A 21,484-nucleotide genomic window follows, 5' to 3' on the forward strand; every position below is an offset into this window, starting at 1 on the left:
TTGGAGGTCTAGAGAAGCACTACTGATATCCATACCACTTGACATGTGACGTCATTGCCCGGCAGCATGCGTGCGAATTATGTCAATTTCCATTGTTCTTTGCCCTGCAGTGTGCGCATGCATCATAGTTTGCTCAGGTCACATGCATTTTAAATCGCCCACCACATTTTAAATAGTACAAGAAAGCAATTTGAACAGTGTAGCGGTTCGTTCCAGTATATCGATAGACCAGTCACTCGCCTATGTCTATATTCTGAATTCCAGTCTACGCATCCTGCACTGCAGTGGGGGACAAGGATGGCCACGGTTCCCCACTTTTGTTGGTCATTCGGGGGAAATCAGTCATTTCCCCCGAAATGACTGATTTCGCCCGCACCTTTCACTCCTAATCAGACTCCATTCGGGGGAACCGAACAACCTGGCCCCCCACTTTCAATGTGCTGCGCACACCACTGCTGCACTGGGGTCTTGGACCTCAAAATGGATGCTTGTGCCAGATCTGAATGTGAATTGAAAAACCTACTGTAACTTGTTGGGGAGGGTCTTGTCGGAAACCATCTCTCATTCGGAGGATTTCAAACTTGGTCAAGTTGGCTGGGTCTTTCTTGTATAGAACTCCACATCTGCTGAGGCGCTGAGTGTATACTACAAGAATCTGGAAGAGGGAAATAAAAATACTTTCAAGGAAAAAAATGGGACTAGACAATCAATGGGTAAATACTGACCACATTGCAAAACTACGCTTATATTCTCCAATATTTTTGACATTTGTGGAGTGTCACCATCAACTGGGTTGTTTCTACTTTGATTATATGCAAAAAGCATGTTACTAATCACTCCCCATGCATTTAGTGGGTAGAGAACGAAAGTATAGAAATGCTTTTATGTGACTTTCAAGCTGCTTCAGTCAAATTCAGATCATGCGTGCTGTATTTTAGCTCATCACAGTTTTAAGTGACTTCCTGTGTACCCTGTAAATTGTCGCCTTTTACATATTGTACTATTTTACTGGAAACATCTTGATTTACATGAGGTTCTTTTTAGATTTTTTCATTTAGAGAATCACTCAGTGCCTTTAACATATAAATACTCACATTCAGATACTGGTCTCGTATAAATTTCAGTTCTTCACCAAGAGGGACTACCACTTTTTCCACTTTCCTCTCATGGACATATTGCTTGATATCAATCGAGTCGTCTGAACGGATTTCAATATGAGCGACCTTCAAATTCTGCAACACTTGTTGAACAGCCTATGCAAGCAAAGAAGGAAAAGGTTACTGTAGAGATTCATCAGTCATTTATTTTCATACACATCACAGGGTTAGTGAAAGGAGCCATCAGTAATAGCTGCCATGTGTTAAGAAGTGTATAATATACAGTATATAGAATGCAAAAAATGTCAAATGTCTACAAAGCAGCTATTGCAGATAGGGACCTTTTTGCACACATCCGTCAACATGTATAACAAAATTTTGTTTAAAACAAGTAGAATGTCTGGTGCAAGGGTTGTTAAGGGTTTTCCGTCGTCACCCGATTCGACTTGACTATTGCGCCTGTTTTCAACGCGTACGTACTCAGCGTCGTGCTCGGCGTTGCGTTGCAGACATCGCAGAAAACGATGCGTGATGTGCGTGTCAATGCTATTTTTGCGCACCGGCGATAACCAGGGCCACAAAATAAAGAAAACAATGTTTGCTGAGCGCAAGAAAAGTGGCCGCTTAAATATAACATGTAGGCTTACAAACCAAATTTTGCCAGCGTGCTTCCACTGATAACGGACCTGGAACCCTCCCCCAAATTAGGCTTACGACAGTAGGGTCCAATAGTATGAAGTTATAGGCCTACCCAACAAACACAGAATCAAGTTGGTTTTTTTTAACATTAGGCCTAAACGAGTGTTGGATAAATTGGTTAATTCGTTTTAATAATATTTTGGCCTAAATGTTGGGTAACCACTACCGGTATATTATAGGCCTATTATTAAAGGTTATCGTTTCATAATGAAACGCACCACACAACAAGTTTATAATCCAACATTTAAATCTTTAAAGCATTTTGTGTTATTGGGTAAAGACCTAGGCCTACTACGTGCACTGAATTCATAATGCATGCGATATAGACAACACCATCAAAACTATTCAATTTCAAAAAATGTGTCATACATTTACAAGAATGATATCATAGCCTAATAGGCCAAACGTTTTTCTACAGCTATAGGCAACCCAGTGTTTAACTTTGCTTTAATTGAACTGCTTTGTGATATGAATCCACCTCGAGATAATTCCGTATTATATAGTTTTTGTGACCTAAAAAGTTTTCCTCTCGGTAAACGGCACTAAGCATGCTAAGTAGGCCTATGTCTATAATAATTGTAGGCCTATTATAGTCAAACACTTCCGGCCATGGTGTCAAACGCTTCGCTTAAACATGTTTAATAAATCCTCTTTTTGGTCGATCGAGTCAGGTGAACATGGTGAAAGCTGAAAATTTCTCACTTTGTGTAACTTACTAACTTGATAACTCTTTGGTCCAATATCTTTGCAGATTGCAGAGGGAGTCTTTCTTACACCCGTTTATGACCAAAATACACCAAATTAGTAAGAATATTAAGGCATGAAATCTTAATAATCGACATCATTAGAATAATTTTTCCTATTATGGTAACTTCTTAGGTAACTTTTTTTACAGTGAAAACTTTCCTGCGTAAACAGACAATTCCTTTTTTGTGGCCATATGCGTAAAGCGAACGCTTATCCGGCATCAGATCGGCGTGTATACCAGCGTTGGTACGCACCAAAATATCCATGTACGCAATTAACTACGCATGGTGTCGCATGAAAAAATGAATTTTTGACCTATTTTGGTCAATTTACGCTGAAAACAAGGTCCGTAATACCCCATTTTTTTTTGCGCGATTTACAGAGCTTTTTATTTTTCATAACATATATAAAATTAAAAAATTTGATCGATACAATTTTTTTCTACAAGCATAAAGGTTGTCTATTTTGAGAAAATTGCTGATTTTGCCATTGAAGTGTACAGAGATTTTTGGAAATGTACACCTCTTTTAAAACGGCTGTAGCTCAAAAGTGAGGTCCGGCACCCCCATTTTTTTTTACTGATTTATTATCTACACATATTAATGTACAAAATATGTCAATTAAAAAAATTTGATCGAATGGTTTAGTTACGACGGTAAACCCTTAAAGGAACACTCTGGCAATCACAACATAATGCCTTATACCGTAAAAATTTGATAGTTAGCATATATGTGTTTACTATCGAATGCTTTTAAAACATCCAAACATGAAGTGCCCCCTCCACAAAAGTGTAAAGGGTTTTGAGCAAATCATCTACATTATACACATAGTTATATGCGAACAAGTAAATCTGCAAATTTGTGTCTCAACCACATTAGCTCAATTGCTGATTTTGTTACAATTTCACGTTTCAAAAGTCCTCGATAGTAAGCACATATGCTAACTATCGAGATTTTACGGTATGTTGAGAAAAAATAATTATCAAGCAGGAATCATGTGGTTTTATTTAAAACAAACTCATATTGACCTTAAAAACAAATAAAAACAGCCGTCTCTCACCACGCGATATTCAAATTTCCCGGGCAGCGAAACTGCCTGTGGCAATGACGTCCCAGTAACACAATGAAGGCTGACTACAATTGAGCACAAATAACCATGACGTCATTGCCACATGCAATTTCGGTTTTATGGTCAATGTCATGTAGTAATGTGCGTGATTAATTGCAATACGCTCAAACTAGTTGGCCTACGCGGTGCGGCGCGCTATGTCCGCAGATTTGCGTAGCGCCATGATTGCGAATATATTTTATTATTGGAATTCACTTTTGAATGTAATGTCCGACCGCGATGTCGTAAAACTATGGAATGGGAAAAAAAGAGGAGAGAGGATGGAGGGAGGAATAAAAGGACTCTAAGTCTAAGAATTATTGTAAAACTTTCCTTGATGGTGTGATAATTGTGTGATTTCATAGTTTTATTAAGAAGATAAGCCGGCAGCGAACGTAACATGGTGGCAGCGGAAAAAGTAAATCTACAGGTACGCCATTTCCAAGAAATAGCCTAAGAAAGACTCAAAGAAATCACCAAGAAAACATCAACGAAGTTTTCGAAGAAAGAAACTGGAAAATTACCAAAGAAAACATCAACAAAGTTTTCGAAGAAAGAAACTTGAAAATCGACAAAGAAGGTCTCAAAGTCGCTAAAGACTAGTTCAGCTTTGAAGAAGAAACCTTCAGTGAGCTAGCCATAAGAAGAAAGAAGAGGGCGCAGAACTGATTAACTGTTGTATTGGAAGCCCGCGGATTGGAAGAAAGAAGAGAAGCGTCACAGATAGCTTCGCTACAGAAGAAAGAAGAGAAGAAAACAGAGTAACCGTGACTGTATCATCATCAATTCCGTTCAAATACCAGAACTGTGAGATTTGATGCACATTAATACATTTTCATCATTGGAATATATTGCTGATTTGTGTTCTTCTGGAAAAAGTCAGGTGAATCGTGTTTTCATCAGTGGCAGTGTTGTCTACATGATCTACGCATCGGTGTGGCAGATTGATGTGGAAAATGGATTACGAGAGGCTGTCTTCAGGTTCTAGCCTGCTTGGATTCCTTGCTAAATGACCAAACATTTGGTATGATATTTTGACTGTTGGCCTTTTTACTTGAAGACAATGAAGAGATGTTCATATTTTCACAGATGAAAATGATCAGTAATATATTATAAAATTTAAACGAGGATTGTGCGATAGTGAAGCAAGTATTATAAATATTGCAAATGTCGTGCACAAATGAAAAATGCATACAACGAAATGTGTATGCACATATCAAAATTAAATGTTGTATTCATCATGTTTAGTAGAGATGTAGGCCTAAGCTTACATAATGCACGTCAATCTTTGTGGCATTCAAAAATGTTTTGTTGTGTAAAGCATAATTGCGTTTAAAAACAAAGATGAACAGCAATGAAACATATTGTTTTAATTTAGTATTATCATGCACATGGACAAATGTGTGCATTATTTCACATGCAAAAACTCCAGCCAGAGTACAAAATGTGTGTAATATTTTATTGGATTGTTGTAATAAGCGAGGAGCGTTTGGGATTGCAGCAGTAGTGCGCAAGTCAATCGAGTCGACATTTCTTTTAAAATTGAAATGAAGGGATAAAGTATTATAATATTGTCGTCAAAAAACTGTTGTGTTTAAAATAAGATTTTATCACAAAATGTGTGTGTTATTGATTTAGATTTCATGATGAATTTAAATTTCTGGACAAGCGTTTGGTATTGCAGCTATAGTGCGCAATTAGTCAGGCGGCATTTCCATAAAAATATGGATGTGTATAACTTAATTCATTATGTTTTGGAGAAATGGAAACTAGTGTGAGATTATCATTGGAGACGAAATTTATAACATAAATTTTATTTGTATTTATGGCAAATGTACGTTTGGAGAATATTTTATAAAATGAATTAAAACGTGCATTAAAAATGTATGCATGAAATTATATTTATGCACACAAAAGAGGTAAATTTAACACAATTTAAATGTGCACTTTTAAGATGATTGACACAATCATATAGGAGTTCGGGGAGTGTCATGTAGTAATGTGCGTGATTAATTGCAATACGCTCAAACTAGCTGGCCTACGCGGTGCGGTGCGCTATGTCCATGAGATTTGCGTAGCGCCATGATTGCTGAATATATTTTATTATTGGAATTCACTTTTGAATGTAATGTCCGACCGCGATGTCGTAAAACTATGGAATGGGAAAAAAAGAGGAGAGAGGATGGAGGGAGGAATAAAAGGACTCTAAGTCTAAGAATTATTGTAAAACTTTCCTTGATGGTGTGATAATTGTGTGATTTCATAGTTTTATTAAGAAGATAAGCCGGCAGCGAACGTAACAGTCAATATGAGTTTGTTTAAAATAAAACCATGTGATTCATGCTTGATCAGGCATAATGCTGTGATTGCCGGAGTGTTCCTTTTTAAACTCACCAACTCATGACATTTTATCTTGTCATGATCAGTTGGATTTCTTCAGAGTTGTGAACATCTGCAGGGAGTGTAGATACAAATGGAGTTACTCATTCAGGTAGTCCCATTTGAAATTCACACACCCTGTGCGGTAGATTAAGGATATGTCCCGGGGATATGTCTTCCACAGGGGGTAGATGGATTTCAACTGGATTAGCCCATTAGTGCCAATCTTGTGTCCTGAATGAATTGTTGCTTACCTTTAGATCTCCTCCTGGTGTCGCACTTAATGCCAGCACTCTGAATTGTACACTGTATTTACTTAATTCATTGACTACCTATAACAAGAGATAAGATAAACAAGACATTATTACACATCTACCCAATGATTTATTGACCAAGGACGAGATAGTGATATTTAGAAAAGTACACATTATGCTACCATAGTAACAATACTCTCTTGAGGGGTCCAAAGAACCAGTTATATGTTTTTTTCATCACCTATGATAAATTTGAAAAAATTAAGAATGCAATGAATCTTAGGAGACATATGGTTAACATACAGGGCACATCCACCCAAACTTAAATTGATCTTTTTTTGGCTGTTTTCTATCTTGCTTTTTTATGTACATACAGTGATTTTCATCACTTGTTCCAGTGTACTTTCATATGACTTGATTCTTGTTAGTCCATGTTGTTGTTGCAGATTTTAACTTCTGTGGGCTCTCGAAACTTGATGGCCAAAAATTAGAAGTACTCATGTGCCTTCATTTGTTGTTTCTTGGCCCCTTTTGCACACTCTCTTGTGTTTCAACATCAAGTTTGCTCTCTCTGTTCTAAATTTATCAAAAAGTCAGATTCTTGTATTTTTGAAACAAGCTTCCAAGACATCAAACTGTGCAAATCTCAGCCTTAAAGCTTTGGTTATCCAGACAAATCACCGTACCCGACAGTATGCATGGTTCCCAAAAGCTTTGTCTGCTTCATCCACCACCAAAATTATGGGGGCTCGTCCGGGAATAGGCTATGATAGCAACACCTACCCAGAAAAAAAATAAAAGAAAGATTTACAAAACCACCGTACCTGACAGTAAGCATGGTTCCCAAGAGCCTTGTGTGCTTCATCTACAACCAGACATTTGATGTCTTCACCAGGACACGCTTGTCGACTCAGATCATTCATCAAAACTTGTGGAGTCAGGAAAAAAACACGCTTTGTAGCCCAACTAACTTTGCGTGTTGCAGGCTGCATGTGACCTGAAATGAATGGGAAAGACAAAAATGTGATATTCCAGTTAAAATCCATACACCCCCTATGGAGGACTTGACCTTAATCTCCCACACAGGAAGTGAAGATTTCAAATGTAGTCACTAAATCAGGTACCCCATTGAAATTCACACACCCTGTGTGAGAGATTTTAAAAGGTCATGTCTTCCATAGGGGTGTATGGATTTCAACTGGAATAGCTCAATGTGATACAGTCAAGATGAAGGTCACTTTTGTGGTGTAGGATTCATTTTTTGTTTTGTCTTTCAGTCTCAACAATTTCTAACAGACTACATTAGGCTAAAAACTAATAAAAACTCCATTGACTGTACCAGCAATATACATCACAATTTTGTTGCGACTTTACTGGTCGAGTCTGTGCTAGCAAGGGACTTGACTTGACCCTGGACTTGACTCGATTCAGATTCTCTAATTTGTTAAAATGACTTGACTTGACTCGAGTACAAAGCCCAAAGAAAGACTTGACTTGGTTTAAATCTTGCAACAATCTGATAACAAATACTCCACCTTTATCCATCAAGCAAGTTTTAGTATTATATTTTGACCTGGCATGCTGTGTGCTTACCAATCAATGTACCTGGAAATAAAACTAGGTCATAGGACTTCCATCTTTTATTCGCATACGACGCATAGACATACTAAGTTTAGTTTAGACACCTAGTTCTTCACACACACAACACATACGTCAAGTTAGCTCAATCGTTAAGGCGTTCGACTATGGTGCGAGAGGTTGTGGGTTCGAACCCTGGTGGTGCCTATAGTATGCTCTCGTGGAAAATTGAGTTAGCTTGAAATTCCCTGGACAAGGAACTTACTGCTAATTGTCTCGTTGTAACCCGTCACGAAACTCAGGGAACTGATCCTGGTTGCGATGGTTATTTGTGGAGTGTCTAGGGTGTGCGCTCTTGAAGCAGCAAAGTCCCTGATTTGTTGTTAAATGGTTTATGGAATGATGTGGGGCCGTAGTGGTCAGCGACAACCTGTGAAGTGTGCCGAGGCTTGTGGATCAACGTCTAGGCATTGTGCCTGTGCGTAGCGCACTATAAATCACTGCTCTTGTAAATCACTGCGCTTGAGCTTGTTATAAGTCCCAAATGCTAACCACCTGTGGTCAACTTTATTCAAATAATTAAGCATCTTTTACAAGCATACACTTACCCGTCATTTCTTGCATGTGTGTTTGCGGAATTCCCATGACATTGTAGCAGGCTTCAATCTGCTGTGCCACCAGTGGTTTAGTGGGCGCCATAAACACCACTTTCCCCTGAGGATACCAGCGGTAGAAGTTGTACATCACAACAGCTGCAATGAACGTCTTTCCAAGACCTGTGTGGGGAAATCATAGAAGACCATCATTTAGTGTGATGCCTCTGCTATTCTTTTTCTCGGGAGGAAAATACCCAAATCTTTTGTTTTCCCCATCGCACCGAATCATGTTATTGGCCTGAACTCAAGAACCGCAACACCTATGGGAAAATAAATGTGATCGATGGCTTCCTTGATTCATTTCCTGTAATATCAATGTGTTAACATTTTAAGAAGTACTTTGGTGTTTTTTAGTTAAATGATTAAAACTGGAAAACCATGGCTCACAGACGGCCATCCCACTTTACCTTTTACTGACGATTTGACTGCAAATTAAACACACTTGCTGAAGATTGGTACATGAATTGATATGTACGTGATTTCCAAATCATAGTGCATTGTGGAATGTAGACCTGTAAATGCTCTGCATGCTGGCCATATGCTTCAACATAAAAAGTCGAAGGTTTGAAATATTTTCTCAAAATATAAAGAGCTATCTTAAGAACCACTGAACCAACACTATGCTTGTTTGTACTCATTTTAATGCCTTTTTCATGCTGATTCCAAATACGGTCATGAAGATGTACAATTCTGATATTTTTAAAGAAAATTTGAATCGTGTCGTCGTCAGCAGTCGACGTGAAAAGGGTTAAGTCCTTCTCATAGCCTTACCTGTTGGTAGCGTAACCATGGTGTTTTTGAAGAGTGCCTGTTGTACTATATTATACTGGTAATCTCTCACAGGATAATTGGTTGGGTAGATCCAGATATCTCCTGTAGTGAGGTCAAACCCTGGGAGTTGCTCTATTGGAGTAGCAGCTGGTGGTGGCAGCGGTGGGAATCGTTGTGGTGCATTCATAGTCTGTACCCTGTGACTGCTGCCATTGAGTCTTGTCTGATAAAAAAAAACAAGTACAGCGGAAATAACATATGATTAGAGGGTTAAGAGAACCAATAATCAAAAAATCAAATAACTTGGCAAGATATGTCCAGTGTTAACTGTTAGTGAAAATGCATCTTTATATGCATGACATGCATATGGATGTGATTGTGAACATTTATAGATTTTTTTTTGAATAAGTATAATCTCTCAAGGTATTTTTTTTCTCCCATAGGTCTCAAAATATTTTGGGTTGGGGATCCGAGCTACAGTTGTTCAGGAAATCACAGGTCCCCAAAATGCTCATCACAAAGTACAAATTCCTGTTACAGATGCGCATGCTCACTTGAAAAGGCTTTTAAAGAATTCTGCTCTATTTTCTTTCTTTGCTTGAAAACTATGTTTATGTGACCAAAAAACACAAAAAACCTGTTCTACAGGCGGACCATCAACATTTTGATTCTGACTGAATTTTAAACATTTTAAAATGTTTACAAAATATTTTGATTTTTTTTTTCTTTTGATTTTTCAAGCTTTCAATTGTTTTTTAGGGTCATTTAACCACTAACCAACACTAGCTACTTGGCATGTCCATCCACCCACAGAACAGGCTTATTTTTCATCGCCTTATTACAAAGTTACCATGGAATTTTGATTGGATGATGGAGAGGCCTCTTCATTATGCGTTGACGTCTCGCTCTCCGCACTCTCCCATTCTTGACAAGCAGCCAGCAAGAGGTCATCATCTTCTGGTATAATATCATCACCTTCATCAGTCATGTTGGTGGTACCGGGATGCTGAGCTTCTTCTGATGAATCGCCTGTCAAGTAGAGAATAAGTTCAAAAAGTTGGTCCATACGATCCCATAAAATCTATTAAGATCAAGGCATTCCCCAATTGAGCTACTCCATTGAAATCCACACCCCTTAGGCCAAGTAAAAAAAATTATTAGTTTGTTCAAAAAGGAGGATGAGGGCATTTTTTTTTTTGCCTTTTCCAAGCAACGGTTTTTCCCCCAAAGATGATAGATCCAGTATCTTTTCGGCAAACCTTCCAAAGCGACTAAACGCAAATATATAGGTAGGGAACAAACTAGCTGTAAACAAGACAAAAGGTATTGACAGCAAGAAATCAATCAAAATCTTTTTATCGTTTTTGTTTGTTTTTTTGTAAAAATTTTTTTTTTAAACTTTCTTTTGTGGCGAATGACATGGTCTTTCAATTCACGCCGAGCTGTCCTTGACAGGCTTGCTTCAGTGGTCATGAAAAAATTCAAAAGATAACCTCTGCCCCAATAATCCCAAGCTATTGAAACTGCACCTCGGAAGATGTATGGTAAGAACTCAGTCCTCAAATGATAGTCATACATGTATACAAGGTCATGTGTCATATGGTGGGGCACATTTGCTTTACAAGCACTGATTTTGATCATTTGTCCTTCTTTTCACTTAAATTGTTATGTCTAAAACTATACATCTCACACCAACAAAACTATACATTTTTGGAAAGTTTTTTTTTTTTTAGTTTTGTAGTGTCCCTGGACCTAGACCTAAATGCTAGGATCATTCATGGTTGACCTAAAAAAAAAAAAAAAAAAAAAAAAAAATTGCAAGATGTTTTGTATTTTTAATATGAAAATTGATAATTTGTATTCATGTTATAGTCTATATTAATGATTTCAAAATGCATTGAATTTGAATGCATTTTGAAATCATTAATAGAGTATGACATGAATACAAAGTATCAATTTTCATATTAAAAAATACAAAACATCTTGAAATTTTTTTTAGATCAACCATGAATGATCCTAGCATTTAAATCTAGGTCCAGGACACTACAAAACCAAAAAATTATAAAATTATAAAAAAAATGCGGCGGGTACCCGGGTACAAAATTACCCGAAAATGCCAGGCCTAGTATACAGGATGCGTAAGAAAATATATAGGGTGATATCATGAAAAAAATTAATTTTACTAGTAAATTCACAATTTATTGCATTTGCTATATACCTCAAATGTAATCTAATTTTGTGGCAGGCAACACTATGAGCTTGAATAAAATTAATACTTTTGCTATGTTATGAATGACCAAAGTGGTGATACAGGGTGTGAAAATATACGTTAACTTCACACAAAAAATGTTGATTACATTTTTGAAAATATTTTCTTTGGAGTGTATCCTACATTTATTTTAACTGCATATTTGGATTCCTGGGGTAAAAAGCTTTCCAAAAATGTATACATTTCCTATCTTAAGGTGTATAATTCTCAAGATACAATAATTGAAAACCAAAACGCATGTTGTGACTGAAAATCTTGACATTTGTGCATGTGTGTAAGTGTCATAGGAAAAATTGAGGTTCTTGTGACTTGCGGTTCTCAGTGAATACTTGTAAACACGATTAGATCAAATTAAAAGCTGAATAAGAATAATGAATGATCAAGCTTTCATTTGAGGTATGATTTGCAAGTATAGCACACAATTTGGCAATGATATACCGTAAAACCCCGTCTACAAGCATATATTTTTTTTATAAAAACTTAATTAATTCGAAGCAAGCGTTAATATACCAATACAATATATGGTCGCATGTCATAAGTTGGGTATGCAAAAAGGGTGGAGGGATTACACTTTTCTGAAAATTGCGATACAAATTTGATTGGCTTTCCGTAACCCCATATCCTACAGCAGTGGTTGATACCTCATTTTAAGCCTAATTTTATACTCTTTCAGTCTACTTTAGCATATAATTATACATTATTCAGTAAAAAAATCACATCAGTTGAAGTGAAAAATGCCAGGGGTGGAGGAGCAGGCGGATGTGGAGCAGGCGGATCGGGAGTGTGCAATAGGGCCTATGTGAAAATTCACATGTCAGCATGTCAAAACTACTGCTTACTTTTTCAAATCTAGTGAGGGTATGATGTATTGAAAGCTTTGAATGTTGAATTTGTACACCTAAAACAATAACTAACTATTTAAGGTGGTACTACACCCTTTGATAAATTTTGTGACTAATTTTGTATTTTTCTCAAATAAGTAACTACACACTGGTAACAAAAGTTATATGTATATTATAGGGGCACGGAATCCAATTACTTCACTGAAATTTCAGTGATTCAAGACAAGGGGTTCATTATTATGTTAAGAAATGAGGTACATTCTAGCGGTACCTCTTTTCTTATCATAAATAACGTACCGCTTGTCTTGAGTCACTGACATTCCAGTGTAGTAACTGGATTCCTTACCCCTATAATATACATAACTTTTGTTACCAGTGTGATATTATTTTTGAGAAAAATGCAAAAATATTCACAAATTTATCAAGGGTGTAGTACCACCTATAAAGGGTTATATGTTCCTTTTTTTCATTTTTAATGAAACCCTAGTTGAATTTCAGTATTTTTAGCAATATGCTAATGTACATTTCTCTTCTTGATATTCATTTCCTCAACAATAGAATAACCATCTCGCTAATTACTAGTAAAAAGGTCATTGACCTCCACAATGTAATTAACATACGTACAATTATTTTAAATAGTTCATTTCAAGCATTAATGTATTGAGAACATATCCTCCAAATCTGATGACATTCTTGCATAAAATAAAAATTTTACAGTCATTTTTGTAATTGAGGTCCGATTTGAGCAAAATGCATTTGAAAATTAAGATTTACATAGACTCCTGTGTATTAATTAATTAGTAATTAAGCATTATCTCAAAAATTAAGCATGTGCTAAGGTTAAAAGTGGTGTTAATTGTTAGAGGTTGTCAATATATACAACATATCAAAAATTCATTTTTGTCATTTTTGACCATGTAATGGAAATTGTACCCAACTTATGACATGCGACCATATCGGTCTTAAAATAATACTTGTTTGTATACGCTTGGATCCGTAATTTGTTTGCTCAAACTCCATAATGGCGACTGGATTAATGTAGCTTTCATCAGAAGCACACTATATGCTTGTAGACGGGGTTTTACGGTAATTTAAAATTCAAAAAGATGCCATGTCTGCCATAGAGAATGCACATACTCCTCCACCACTTATCCTCCACCGCTTATCCACCAGGTTTATCTTCATTAACATTTTGGTATTTTTCACTAATTAAACAAATTGGCATTCCAAATTGACAAACATATTTGAAAACTAGAATAATCAAGCTGTATAATGAGCCCAAACTTGATGCAATTGGACCAAGAATAGCTCTGTGACAACAAGTTAAGGGGGTACTACACCCTTTGATAAATTTGTGACTATTTTTGCACTTTTCTCAAAAACTAATAACACACTGATAACAAAAGTTATGTATATACATGTACTGTAGGGGCAAGGAATCCAATTACTACACTGGCATTTCAGTGACCCAAGACATGCGGTTCGTTATTTATGATAAGAAATGAGGTACCGCTAGGATGTACCTCATTTCCTATCATATACACTGAACCGCTTGTCTTGAGTCACTGAAATTTCAATGTAGTAATTGGTTTCTTGCCCCAACAATATACATAACTTTTGTTACCAGTGTGTTTTTAGTTTTTGAGAAAAATACAAAAATAGTCACAAATCTACCACAGGGGTGTAGTACCCCCTTAAATCAGAAAGAAGAGAGAAAAATGTAACGCCACCAGGTATTTTGGGGTCCCACCATAAGACACATGATAACGCCCAAAAGATAAGTGACTGACTATCATTGAGGACTGAGTTCTGCAGTCTATGTAGGTATGCCAGGCAAACCTTAGTTAACGCATTTGCTAGTCAGCGAAATTCGCTTAGACCGGGGACCAAACACAATACATATTTACATAGAAATTTCAATTTTTTTTCAAGAACAGGTAACCTACAATCATAAATGTTTTCTATACTTCACTTGACCCAAATATATGATTTTTTATGGTGATGAGACACTCACACATGGAATTTTTGAGGGATTTTGATAGCAGTTCTATTTAAAAAAGCTGCTATCATCATGAGACTAAGATCTAGAAACACTCCCGTAATGCTGTTTTGGGACATTTTGCTAGCAGAATCTTTTTGATGAAAGTCGATCTTTGAAAAGATGTAACTTTGCCACGGAAAGTGCTATGACAAAAAGGTTTTCAGTTTTGGCTTTCTCGGGAGTTTCTTTACTCAAAAAGGACAAGGGCTTTAATTTGATATAAAATGATGCAGTTTGATGGCAAATTTAAATTCACCTGGCATACCCCCGGGGGCATACCTAGTCTATGTCATGACAGGGAAACCTCAGTTAACACATTTACTAGTCAGCCAAAATGGCCTAAACCGGCAATACAAATTTACATTGAAATTTAAAAGAACCGCTTGCTCAGGGAAACCTTAATAATAAATATCATGAATATGTTGTCTATTCTGTCGGTCCGTGTCACGTCACTTCCGGTTGATGATGTTCGAGTGAAAACAAGTCCGTGATTCCATTTTTGTTGATGATTTTTGTCATTGGTGTAATGTAAATTTCGATCGCAAATAGTCAGTGGACAGTGTTCGATTTACCTGGATTCGCATCGCAAAATGCGAGTCATTTTTTACAAACTGCTACTCAACTACACAGACCAGTAGCAAAAAATGCGATCCCAAAAAATTGGGGGAAAATGCCTACTTGCGATCGTGAACCACGCTGATATACCATCATTTGCAAGTTGCCATTTGTCGAAGTCAAAAATGTTTCCATAAATTCTATTTCCAAGAAAATAATCCACAAAAGTATGACTCAAAAGTCCCTAAATCGTGATGTTTACGCCATTAAACTAAATACAGTATCCTCCCTTGTATGCAAATTTATTTCCATGACGTGTTGTGTTACAAACTTCCATGTATTACCAGATAACTAAAAACGTGCATATTAATTTTATGTCATAGAAGTAGCACTGTTTATATGGTGTATAGTTCAGTGGTGAGATGGAAATATCGTGTGTCCTTGGTGACAATCTTCCAAAATTATACAAGATTTTTAGGATTTCATAGATTCCTCACATTATTTTAATGCTTCAGCTAATAAATTAGTGAGTTTCCTCTACTCAAAAATGTAGGACTTCTCTTGATTACTGAAGGAAAATTTGCGTTTAGAAAGGGCACACGATAATCAGCTTAGGAAGTTTACACTGTTGGCAGGGCACCCTTTTTAAAGGGTGCCACTTGGAAATTTGGAAAATCCATAAAAGGGTGGGGGTTTAAACTTTGTTGGTAAAAAGGGTGGATTGATATAAAGGGTGGGAGTAAAATAAAAAGGGTGGGAGTGCCAGCTTACAATATATTTTCATTGAATGATAAAATCATCCTAGAAAAAGTGCCAAACCACAAGAATAAGTGCCAAACCACTGCCAGCAAACCACATCGCAAGATAATATTCCATTTGATGCATGTTTACATCCACTAGGCTAGTGCCGTACTATTACGCTGACTTCGTGATTCGGCGAGGAGGCGATTCGACCTCCTGGTTTGTTTACAAACAGAGAGGTAGACAAAAACCGTTCCGCTTGTCCAAACACTCAAGTATCAGAAGGATGGTCCACAATAGCGTGATTCACGTAACCTGAATAGGGATTAAAAAGCTGTCACGTAGAACCATGTGCTTCTATTGTCCAATTTGCCATCAAGATTTCATATGGAAACAGTTCAGACCCAGTACACGATCATGTCAGAAATTAATATTTTGTTCTGGGTCTGATAATTCGGACTACCACTAGGCTATCGTGTGATGATAGGTGCAGAATTCGGCGTACTTGATTTACTTCGAACCAAACTGCCTGTGACTTCATCAATGTATACAAATAGGGGAAAAAAGCAAAAAGTGGTGGGGGTCAGGAATTTTCAGTATAAAGGGTGCCTCAACAAAAAGCATGGGGGTCAGGAATTTTCAATATAAAGGGTGCCTCAATAAAAGGGTGGGGGTAAAATAAAAGGGTGGGGTCAAACCCCACTGCCAAGTATGGTTTAGGTGCCGAATTTTGAACCACATTCGGTCTGCAACACTGCAGTTGCATAACATTTTTTTAAGCATTGAGTACTGGGATTGAGTAATCTGTGAGAAGATAAGAAAATACAAAAAATCGATAAAATATGGTGAAAACAAACTGCTACTCAAAATTTTGGAATTGCTACTCAAATCTGAAAGTGAGTAGCAATTTTTGCTACACAAAAAAATAGATGAAAATCGAACACTGTCAGTGGAATCAAACAACCGTTTCTAAGTCTTCAGAGTGAAAGAAACTTACTTGATTTACCGTTTATATACTGTCTTTTTTACTGACAAACTTAAAATTAAATTCCATGGTCGAGTGTCGTTTTTTCCGAAATTGAATGTCACTCCAGCAACATCGCTATGTAGCCTCCTTCACAGCCGGTTTCTGTTGTACACAACAAACCGTGAGCCAGCTTGGGCCCGAGACTAGAGATATAGCCCGGATGTCCGACCGACAGAATACTTCACTTGACCCAAATATATGATTTTTTTTGGTGATGTGAGACTCGCACATGGTATTTCAGAGGGATTTTGATAGCAGTTTCATTAAAAAAAGCTGCTATCGTCATACATGTACATGTAAGTCTAGAAAAAAAAACGTAATGCTGTTTTGGGGAATTTTGCTAGCAGAAACAGAATCTTTTTGATGAAAGTCAATCTTTGTTTGGACTTTGACTAGATGTAAACTTTGGCGTCTTTGCTACGGAAAGTGCCATGACAAAAAGGTTTTCAGTGTTGGCTTTCTTTACTCAATGGCTTTAATTTGATATATAAAATGATGCAGTTTGATGGCAAATTTGAATTCACCTGGCATGGCATATCATGTCATGTGAATGTGATTCAGTTCACATGTTAATAAATGTTTAACTTTAAAGGGGCATTTCGTGATCCACAGCCTCATCCCCCCACTTTTCTCAAAAAAAGTTAAGATTTTTATATCACTGGAAACCTCTGGCTACATAATCAGCGTTCGAAATTTTGGTTGTCCGGTTGCCCGGGACAACTAAAAAAGTCGCCGGACAACCAAAAATACTGATTCGGTTGTCCGCCGGACAACCATAAATCTAGCCAAAAGTCACATTTGTAGGCCTACGGACAACCAAAAACTTAGACAGACAACCAGAAATTGTAATCTGGTTGTCCGTGGGACAACCATTTATTTTTCCTAAATTCGAACACTGTACATAATGTTTATGTACAAAATATTTCTTGCAGATTAATTAGTTTAGCAAAGATATCGTGAAATTTGAATTTCGTTCTGGTGCACCAGAACGAAATTACAACGTATTGTCTCCTATGCATGGAGCAGTGTAATACACATTATCATGCATAACTCGCAAACGCAATATCGGAATCAACTGAAATTTTGGGAATATGCTTTTTTCGTGGATATGTACTGAAAAATGTCATGGCATAAAAAGAGGATGCTAGGATCACGAAATACTCCTTTAAGCTTACCTGTTTTTCCCCATGACTGGAACAAGGTAGTCTGTTTTGAGTTGTTCATTGCATCTCTTTATAGGCTAAAGCAGCCGTTCAAACTTTAATAATATCGCCAAATAAGCAAACATGTGGTAAATCTAAGACATTTTTTCAAAGTTTATTTACAAAATATTACGGAACAGTCAAGTTTCGCGGATTTAGGGATGGGCGTGATCAAATACACAGCTCGTGGAGACCTAGGTGTGGGCGGTATCGTTTGAGTTTTCTTCATCAAAAAGCTGAATAGAGTATGCCATAGTCGAATTTTATTAAAAATATGTTATTATTAGTCATGATGAACCCATTTCGTTGAACTCAAAATTATACTGATGTTTATTAAAATTAAAATATTCAATGAATAGTAAAATGGTCATAAAGAGTTAAAAATATCAGATGATTAGTGACAATAAAAGTAATTGAGTGCAACATTATCTTGCATAATGATAATGGCTCACTTTAATACTGAACAATTCTGATTTTGGAATCTACCAGTTTATTGATAGCGAACCCCGAAAATCCGACTATGGACTTTGAATTTTAAGCAGAACTTTACCCCGGGACTTTGCTCTCTAAGGAGTGTTCAGAAATACTTTGGTGGGGGGGCTGGTAAAAGGAGGGGCCAAAAAGTTTTGGACCGTAAAGAGGGGGACCAAAAGTTTTAGGTGGTAGGAAAGGGGGCCAAAAAGTTTTCCTCTTCAAAACCCAAAATTAACATGGGCAAGTTTGGGTTTTCAGTGCTTTGTTTGAAAAACATTATTAGTTAACATGCAACATCTGGGTTGGTCTAAGAAATACTGGCACTTTTTATCATAGAATTTTATATCTCTTCAAAGTAGGCTACTTGTATGTTTATGTACCAATCTGATCAAAATACAACTAAATCAAGAAAATATTGCAAATAAATTGGATTTCTTTGCACGTAAACTGCACACTTTAGTTTACTATTTCTCATTGCAAAATTATTTTGTACACATAGGCCATGCATGGGCAGATTTACCATAGGGCAGATCTGAGTGGGCACATGCCCATGTGCCACAGTCTTTGGGGGCCAAAACTGATGTCTGTGTACATTTGTGTGACCAAATTAATCTCATATTTGACCATTTTAGCTTTTTGCATAAATTAGTTATTAACAATATTAACCATTCCAGCTTCAATATGGCCAAATTTTTTGCGCGGTTCGCGCGCATTTGTACTATCATAATAGCCACGGATCCAAATTATGCTGATGTGCCTATATGAACCTCCAAATAAATCCTCTATTTCATTTATCCCTGTAAAATCAGATAAATACCCTGATTTGGGACAAATCTAAATTTTAATTTAGATTTTATGCTTAAAAGTATAAAATGAAAATTTCCTTGTGCTTGTATTTCATGCGCAATTGTCCCACCGGGAATGTTTCAAACATTTGCCTCCCTCAATGACATGTGACCCAGATACCACACCACTGGAAACAACACTATTAAGTATGTTTGTTATACGATAATGGGGGGGGGAGTCAAAAAGTTTTGTCTGTCAAAAGCGGTCCATCGAGGGGGGGGTCAAAAAAGTTTTCGAGCGAAAAATTTGAGGAAGACCAGCCCCCCCCTACCAAAGTATTAATGAACACTCCCTAAAAACACACTGTCAAGCAAACTTGTTTATCAATCCATTAACCACAAGTACTAAGCATGGTATAGGCCCCCTAGTACAAGACGCGCTAGATGTTTGATTGAGAGATTAACTTTCGCGTCAACACAAAAGCGCCGCAAATACCACAGATAGGGCCTAGTTGTGTACGGTGAAGTTAATGGCGCGGGCCCGGAAGATTTAAACCATAGCGAGATATGGGCGACCAATCACAATGCAGATCCATTTAAAGATGCATTATATACATCATGGCCAATTTTAATTAGGCCATAAATTGGCCTAACTCTCCATGAGTCCCGTGTTAAAAATCTTAACCGCAAGGCAAAGTCAGTAGTCCACTTGGGAAGCTAACAAACAGAGGGAGTGCGGTGACTGAAAAGATCAGATACAGATGTGAAAATCTATCAGTTGCACACAAATCAATATAACTTTGACAATATACAGCCTGTCTAAAAAAAATTGTGCAAGTGAAAATCGCCCGTACGGCAATACCGTTGTGACATGATGCTTATCCAACGTCAAGGGCGCAGCCTTAGCTCTCAAATGCCGTTTCTTCTGAATTTGCTTGTTTTAATCTCGAGATATGTTTAGTTAACAACAAAAAGGTAAAATCACAATTGTGCCACTTTTACCATGTTTAAGAGGGCTGCACATGTAAATCAATGATAGCTGATGCGTCTAATGCACTCCCCCGTCGGGGCTCGTGCATAAGACGCATCAGCCATCAACATCGGCGCGCATGCATTATTTTGTCTTATTTCTCTCCCAACAAATAATACACGTTCATTAACCTATAAGTTTGCAATATTTGTTTGTTTTTGAGCATTCATGTCTTGAGTGACAAAGAAAACAGTATTTACCATGATAAAATCATTGACATCCACATGTATTTAATTTTACAACAGAATGTGAACTATCTAATTCTCTTTTAATCTGTTTTAAGTGGAAAAAAAGAATCACATAATACCTGTATTATGATAAAACAGTGCAAAAACAGAAAAAAACTATTTTTATTGTTGTATAATTGATGCGTTCTTTTGATTTTACGAAGGAACTCTTGATAAACTTGATGCTATCATTGATTTACATGTACAGTCCTCTTGATCTTCCCTAGTAAAAGTGGCACAATTGTGATTTTACCCTTTCGTTGTTAACTAAACATATCTTGAGATTAAAACAATCAAATTGAACAGAACAAACGGCATATGAGAGCTAAGACTACGCCCCTGACGTTGATATAAGCATCATGTCACAACAGTATTTTCTAATTGCCACAGAGGGCGCTTTTCACTTGCACAAAAATTTTTTGAGACAGGCTGTATACCGGTAGGCTACCGTAAATCAGAGTTTTATGCTTAAATGTAATAGCCAGAGTATGCAAAATGGGCAAGTGGACTACGGAGAAGTCTAGTTTCTGACCAAATTAACCTCATATTTGGCCAGTTTAGCCTAAAAAGTGAAGTACCAATTTCGCTTCCCGCGAATTTTTTCCACTGTTGTACCATATTAGCTCATATTTCACCAGTTTTGTAAACTTTATCGCAGTAGGCCTATCATAAACTTGAGCCGAAAAGCGCGCCGGCTCGTCGCGCGATGGAGTATAAATTAAGCTTTATTCTGTCGCCAAAAGGTGCTGGATTCACTTCAAGAATTTTTTCCAACCCCATCACCCCCAATGTCAAAAGAAATCTACGCCACTGGTAGGCCTACATGGTAACTGGTATACAGCACCCTAAGCAATGTTTAAGTTCTGTAAGAACATTGAAGTTATAAAGAACCCGTTAAATATTTAAGTTGGGCCTATGAACATTCTATAAATTCATTAATTCAGGAACTCAACGTTAAGAAAAGTGAAAAGGAGTGTTAACCCTTTTTGGTTCTAAAAATCAT

The 21,484-nt window shown here is 37.0% G+C and overlaps 1 protein-coding gene and 1 long non-coding RNA gene across 2 annotated transcripts in view; one reads left to right on the forward strand and one right to left on the reverse strand.

Annotated features, from left to right (window-relative positions):
* Positions 1–18,246, reverse strand: part of LOC140137964 (uncharacterized) — a 60,674-nt gene extending 42,428 nt beyond the window's left edge. Inside the window, 8 exon segments of the mRNA XM_072159786.1 lie at positions 524–655; positions 1,095–1,253; positions 6,284–6,361; positions 7,108–7,280; positions 8,470–8,637; positions 9,289–9,511; positions 10,139–10,317; positions 17,939–18,246. Coding sequence (XP_072015887.1) covers positions 524–655; positions 1,095–1,253; positions 6,284–6,361; positions 7,108–7,280; positions 8,470–8,637; positions 9,289–9,511; positions 10,139–10,317; positions 17,939–17,987 — 1,161 coding nt within the window. The 5' untranslated portion in view covers positions 17,988–18,246.
* On the forward strand, positions 1,964–2,628 carry LOC140172684 (uncharacterized). Its single transcript, XR_011861748.1, has 2 exons — positions 1,964–2,156; positions 2,230–2,628. It is a non-coding gene; the product is annotated as an uncharacterized lncRNA (long non-coding RNA).
* Positions 18,247–21,484: the final 3,238 nt, after the last annotated feature.

This window comes from Amphiura filiformis, chromosome 2 (genome assembly GCF_039555335.1).
Source record: "Amphiura filiformis chromosome 2, Afil_fr2py, whole genome shotgun sequence".
Classification (NCBI taxonomy): domain Eukaryota; kingdom Metazoa; phylum Echinodermata; class Ophiuroidea; order Amphilepidida; family Amphiuridae; genus Amphiura; species Amphiura filiformis.